Below are 7053 nucleotides of genomic sequence, written 5' to 3'. Positions count from 1 at the left end.
TAAGTGTTGCCACATTAAACAGACATCAGCCAGACTTGCACCATATGTGCAAAATCATTTTCTATTACATTTCTAAAAATTTGTATCTGAGCTGTCAAATATCACACAGCTCTGTACTGTGAAACGACACAGTACTGAATGAGAAGTTATACATTTAAATATTTTCTACAAACAAAGTTACCTAAGAATGAGGTTTTTTAAAATGATTAAGATCTAAGGAAAAACTAAGGAGGTAGTCAGTGGGTGTTAGGTTCAAGTTCTGGAGCAAAGAGTAAATGACAGAACCGAAATAAAGGCTAGGTTATGTTTGCTTTTCTGAAACTAGTGCACCTTTCATCTTATTTGATGCTTCATCCATATTCTGACAGCAACAAAAGGGAGGGAAAGCCATTAAAGGTGGCAGAAAAATGTAGAAATCATGAATGTGCAGACTCCTAAGCTTGGAGTACTGTCCAAATTTGGGGAAAGCATCTGACATTTACTGGACTGAAGAAACCATTCTACTGATATTGGACTCATGGAGTAGTTAGATCAAATATATTGTAATAATTAAACCTCCCTCTAATCCTAATGAAGGTATCTCTAAGGTCAACGTTTTTATGACTTGGGAAGGGCTAAGCAAGACCCAGACTATACAAGCATCCACATCGACAGCTGTGAAGCAGCTCCATGTACCTCTGATCCCCCTACCGAAGCGGGTGACGGCAATTTTCTGCAGATGCTCTACTATTATCCGCTACGTCCCTAGCGACCCCTATGAAACACCGACAGTGACAATAACCTAAACGCTGTGGTGCACGTGAGGAACGAGAGTGATGCCAGGGTTCGAGGGCTGGATGAAATATTTTCAGGCAGAAAGGGATGGTGTGAACTTTAATGTTTAGCGTTTATCTCCAAAGCACTTGGCATTGAGGTTAACCGTTAAAATTCTGAACAGTGCACCTTCCAAGAGACAGTGAGAAATGTGACTTCAGCAACTCTGCGCAGACTACAGTTCCCACAAGGTCCTGGCCCACGTCCTCCAATCCGGACACTGAACTATTGTCCCGAGCCCAGCGGGACTACAGGTCACTGCGAAAGCAGGTACGCTTTGTGACAGCTTTTAATTTGCAAAAACTCGGGACACGTCAAGACGCTGCCACTGTTGGAAGGTACGGGCACTTCCGACAGCTGGGTGATGGCCCACACTCGGCCACTGACAAAAACATCACGTTCGTCGTCGGTGTCAGGCCAGTCCTGCAGGCCCCCCTCTCGCCAATGCAGTGGAGCCCAGCTGCACCCGGAGCTGTGTTAACTCGATCTGTTTTATACTCATGCTCCACCGACTCAAGGAAGATTCTAAAAGCCGAGTCTACGTTTCTTGTCATGAGAACAATTTGTCCAATTCCAGACAAAGATGCAGAAAATTAAATCAAGAAAACAGGCAACATCTCCAGGCCTCCAAAGAGATCAATGGGAAGGCTGACAGCAGGGACAGCGAGCTTTTACCCGTCCTACATAGCGGCCATGCTGATCCTGCAGAAAAGTAGGTGAGCCATCTCTACAAGCCCTGATTTAAAAATCAGGTGCCCACGCAGGCAACCACCATGAACCAGCTACGACATTAGCCTTAAAGGGGAAGCCTAGAGGATGGCATGGGACACGGACCAAGGAGCCAGCAGAATATCTAAGCAGATCCTGTGTCATATAGCCCAAGCGTGCTGTAGCCCCTGGGTGGGCTGGGCTAAAGGAATAGGAATACACGGGCAGTGAAGAACATAACAGAACATCTGACCAGGGGCAGGGGGTAGCAGGTCCTAGTTCCAGGAGAGGCATCAGAATGGGCTGTCTGATGCTCAGTCATCTTTCTGGGCCAACATGAAGTTCCCGCATTTTGCAATCTGTGAAATATTGGAGAACAGCTGATACAGAAATAATTCACCTGGAAAGGGGATGAGAGGCAAGAGACCAGGTGAGCCTTTGGAGCAAAGATGTGTGCAACCAGGTGGCTGGGGAGCAGAGCCTTCCCAGGCGCCTTCTTCAGGGGATGGTAACGGGAGTGGGGCCAGCACTTCATCAGTAGCACGCTGGCACATAAGGCCATGGAGAGTGCAGACATGCTCTCAGCGTCGCCATCAGCGAAGACCAGCACAGCACAGGTGAGCACACACCAGGTGATGATGAGAGGTGAAGCTGTGTGCAATTCTCAAGATTGCAGAAAATGGTAAGAGCTGATAGCGTTTAAAAGCAGTGGGCAGCCCTAGAAGGTTTGGCTCAGTGGATAGAGCGTCAGCCTGAGGACTGCAGGACCCCAGAGTGTGATTCCAGTCAAAGGCACCTGCCTTGGTTGCCGGTTCCCTGGCCCTGGTGGGGGCTCCTGCAGGAGGCAACCAATAGATGTGCCTCTCTCACATCGATGTTTCTCTCTGTCTCTCCCTCTCCCTTCCACTCTCTCTCTAAAAAATAAAAGCAGTGGTCAAATATTGCTGCTATACAAAAAAAAAGGGGGAGAGGGGACATGTACTCAGCAGTATGGATAACAAAATCCAATGCAAAAAAAAGAAAAAGAAAGATGGATTGACAGATGAGGTTATGGTGGTTATTTTTCTTCTGGCCAAGATTTCATGTCACCAAAGAATCTTACAAAATATTGATTTCCTAGACCTTTAAAACTCTTCAAGAAGTACCTTTTTCTTTGTATAGCCCAATATTAGTCGCATGGTTCCCATAAACAACATCCCATTTGCCCTTATCATTTCTTAAAAACAAACAAACAAAAAAAACCTCTCAAAATTTTAGGTAACTTTTTCAATATAGGATCAAAATATTAGTTCTCCCCCCACAACTTTACAGGTCTGATAAATGACCATTTCTATAAACATTAAACTTTTCAGAGCTTGAAACTATTTAAAAAGCTAAAGACGGACCTATTTCTAGGCCTTTGCAATTTAGTTGATACAAATTATTGAACATAAAGGAATCTTATTTTACTTTAACAAAAAAATGGGAAAAATAACTACTTTATAAATGGATGCTCATAAACTTTAAATGAATTTCCAAAATCTTTATAGTCCCGTCTGTAGATGACATTAACAGCCTTCAACAATGCTGTCCACTCAGCCCTTTGCTTACAAAGGATGTGGCATTAGCATTAGTCTGAGGTCCAAACCTCTCCTGAGGTCCAAACCCGAGGCTCTCAGAACTGGTCCTAGTTTCTCTGCAGCATTTGGGTAAGAAATGGCTCCAGACACTATGATTTCACAAGTGAGACTCAACCAATCAGCTCAGGGGAATATTGCGGGAAGCAGGCACTCACAGTTGGGAAGAAACAATTTTCATCAGTGACAACGAGAAACAGAAGTTTTATGCAAATTCTAAAGATCAACTGAGCACAGAAAGACCCTCAAGTTTCAGAGAAATTAGACAAGCCCATTGCATAGTTGTCAGAATGGCCTTGAAGCTGTGTGGACGCAATTCCAGAACATCTGGTCAACTCAGTCAATACCATCAGTCACACCACTTGTTTGGTCTTCAGTGCACCAAAGGGCTGGCTGGAATTCTCATTGTTTAACCCACCACTCTGGCATTGTGTCAACAGAGCCTGACTTTAGGTTACTGGAACCTACAAAATCAAGCATTTAACAATGGTTGGGATCTTTGGATGTTTCTTGACTGACATAATGAAAACTATTACTCTCTGTAAACTCCAGAGATCACCTAGTGCCTTCCTGATCAACATGGTAGGACTTTTTTGGTAAAAATAATCGAGAAAAATAGCTGACTTTCAACTAATCACTGTCTACAGATGGCTGCTGTTCTCTGGTTTCTATTTAATAATAGGCTCTGTCAATGGAGACACAGCATATTATGTCACCTATCTGATGTCTTTGCTGAGAAGCATGAATTCAAGTCTTTGGAAAACATAAAAATGACTTATTTGAATTAAAGAGAATGCTTGTTCCATAGTAACCCATGTCTCTACCTTCCCTCATGGGCAGGAACGCAGCCCAATCTCCCATAAGGACCAGCTCTGCGCAGGAAGCAGAACTTACGTGAAGATTTCAGACAGGTGACCAGGAGTTTGTCTCCACCCCCTCATCCTCACCATGTAATCTTTTAAAATCAATGGTAGCTTTTACTTTTTACAATATAGTATTCTGAAAATCTGTGGTAGGCTGCACAGACTTTGCCAACAACCCTAAAATGGATTTCGATCTGGGAACTGCGGCAGAAGGTCAAGAGAGTTAAGACTGAGGCTGTGCATTCTGACAGATGCCATGCTGTGGGCTCTACAGTGATGGAGACAGGACAGTCACAATGGCGACTCTGGAGAGGACCGGCTGCTGCAATGGGAAGGTTTTGTCCACTAATCCCCGGACCCATCCTGGGAATTCTTACTGAAGACTTCATCCTGGGAGGCCTGGTGATCGATCCCTTCATAAAACGAGCCACCATTGTGCAGGAAAGTCCCCACTGCGCGCCCCTGCCGGGCGTGACCCACAGCATCGCTGAACACTTTGTTTATCTGCTCCTCCGAGGGCATCCACCAGTCAGGGTTGGAGGTACAGTGCATCCTAATGAATTCTGTGGGAATATACACAACAAAGAGAAACAGCTGGTTTTTGCAGAAGATGGTAGAAGAGGCTGCTTATACGTTAACAGAAGCTCTTGAGAAAAGCTTTATGAGAACTCCAATGCAATGCCATGATGATGTCACTCATTAAACCGTAAGTTTCCTACTCATGCGCAAGAGCAAAGTCCCGTAAGCAAGAGGGTGATCCTTCTAAGGAACATTTGCTATTGAAATTGAAAGTAAACTCGATTTGTAAGACATGGTAGGCACCATGCCTGGTAAAAGTTAGTGAGTCCCATTTTCAAAACCCCTGTTGTTACTGCCTCACATGTTTAGGATGTTAACTATCTCCAGAAGGAGAGCAAATTGTTCACATGGTATTCTTCAGTCAGCTACTCATTTGTAGATTAAGTGCAATAAAATCACAAAATCTCAAGGAGTGAGAAATGGCCTAAGTTTCTAGAAGAGCTTTGCACATTCTTAAAATGTTATAGGTTATACTGATTTCTCTAATTGCCTATATATGCACTGACAAATATTTTTAAAATGAGGTTTCCTCTGAATACTCAATTTCACCAGAAAGCAATTAGCATGCCTGGAAGAGTAAATACATAAAAAATAGCTAAGCTCCCAATGAAACCAACGTGGCCTCCTATAGAAGAGCCCAAATGAACCCCTTCTGTTTCCTCAGGGGCTGAGGGCTCCTCATCATGCCTACATCGCTATTTCAATGGGACCATTGTAAAACGCTTTGAACATTCTGGGAAAGTTTTAAGTCCGCCTGTGTTTTTTGCCCAGCTGACTGGAAGTTCAGGATGCCTGCCTGCTGTTTACACATCGTTTCCTTTCCAGAATGCTCCCTCGGCGGGGCGATAGTTCTTACTGTCCAACTGGGTTGGTCTGAAATTGCTTTGTGAAATCCACACTCTTATCTGCCCTGGGGAGAAGCTAACGCCTTGAGTTCCTGGACCAGCGAACTCTCTCGCCCTGAACTATGCCCAGTGGACTCCAGCTGAGAAGGCGGAGGTCAGGGGTGGGTGGGAGGGGGAGGGTCTACCCAGGTTGCTGGCTTGGCACACCCTTTGATTCTGCCTGAGGTGAGATACTCACTTGCCTCCCTCAGTCCCAGCCCTGGACGCCTTCCTTGGGGAAAGCATTCTGTTAATTCAGCTCCTCACTCCACAACTGCTGGGAGCCTAACGGCCTATCCTGGGGTGCGAGCCTGGGAAACACTGAAGGGCAATTCTAAAGTCCAGGTCATGACAGTGCTGGGCAGAGAAAGGAGGTATTCTGGGACCTCAAGGACTCAAATATCTGCACCTTGTTATCTCACCACTGTCCTCCAATCATCTCCAGCCGGACTACTTATTGGCTCCAGAAGCCGGGACTGTTTCCTATTCCTCCTCTGTCCTCCTCAAGTCTCTTCTGTATTCAGTGAGCATTCGACAACTGTTTAAATAACTCCCCTATCTGTTCAGATCCCCCTCTCACATGAACCCAAGGAAATGAGAGACTCAAAGCATCAGCGAGAGGAAAGCGAGGCTAATGGATGAGGACGCGCTGCTGTGACGCTCCCCCCATCTACCGCTGTGACAGGACTGTCCCTGAAACGGACAGACTATTAAAAGCTAAAGGTAGGGCTCATTCTGTGACACAGATGGGACGCATTTGGGAGCAGGCCAGCCCAGGCTGATTCTATTCCGAGCTCCCTGCTTTCCATCACTGAAAGTGGCCCTGGTCTGAGGCTTCCTTGGCCATTGCAATCCTGTTCACCACCCCCGGGAGTCACCAGGCCCGAAGCTTTAGGGAGGGAATCCCATCTAGGTCACAGGAGGGCCCTAGGATTGCAGCTTCTGGGGCAGACATATAAAGGCTCTAACCAGCTGCCCTGGGCAGACAACTACCGTTCCGTGCCCACACATTCTCCAGTGGAGGCCTGTGGGTCATGTCCCCACGCGGGCACGGGCTGGACCAGGCAGCGCTGCTCAGGCAGCCTCTCTGGCGTTAGTGTCGCAGTGGGTGTGGCAGCATCCCCAGGGCACGGGCACTGGCGCTTTGGGACGTATGCTAATCCCTGTTTCACATACTTGCTAGTTAACATGTAAAATGTTTAATAAGGATTTCTGCAAAGGGACACCACTTGAGGCCCCTTATTCTGAGTCCCTTAGCCCCAGGGCAGCTTCCGCAGCACACACGGAGCCTACATTCAGGGGAGTCCCAGGCCTGCCCCTGCCTCTGGTCCTCTTGGTGAGGATCCCATCAGCTCTGATGATGTTGGAAAATACAGGACATCATGGGCAGTTGGCTCAGAAAGATCCTGAACATTTCCATCGTACCCACTCTGAGCAAGTGGAATTTCCAGAATGGCCAACAGGGGGTGCTCTGGAGCACCTGTGCCTGGTTAATATGGGTGTATTCATGCCCGTGGTATTCGGAAGGGCCACGAGGGCCATGGGCATTAGGATCACCCGGGAAGGTCCTGAGGCACAGCAATGCAGCCT

General features: G+C 46.6%; 1 protein-coding gene across 1 annotated transcript in view; it reads right to left on the bottom strand.

Annotated features, from left to right (window-relative positions):
• Positions 1 to 4345: 4345 nt before the first annotated feature.
• Positions 4346 to 7053, bottom strand: part of BEND4 (BEN domain containing 4) — a gene marked incomplete at both ends in the record, with an annotated part of 34379 nt that continues 31671 nt past the window's right edge. Inside the window, one exon of the mRNA XM_081100168.1 lies at positions 4346 to 4563. Coding sequence (XP_080956294.1) covers positions 4346 to 4563 — 218 coding nt within the window. The remainder of the gene's footprint in view (positions 4564 to 7053) is intronic.

The sequence above is a fragment of the Myotis nattereri genome, assembly GCF_964212035.1.
Source record: "Myotis nattereri genome assembly, chromosome: 1".
NCBI lineage: Eukaryota > Metazoa > Chordata > Mammalia > Chiroptera > Vespertilionidae > Myotis > Myotis nattereri.
Note: the sequence above shows the minus strand (reverse complement) of the source record. Positions and strands in the feature narration are given on the sequence as shown.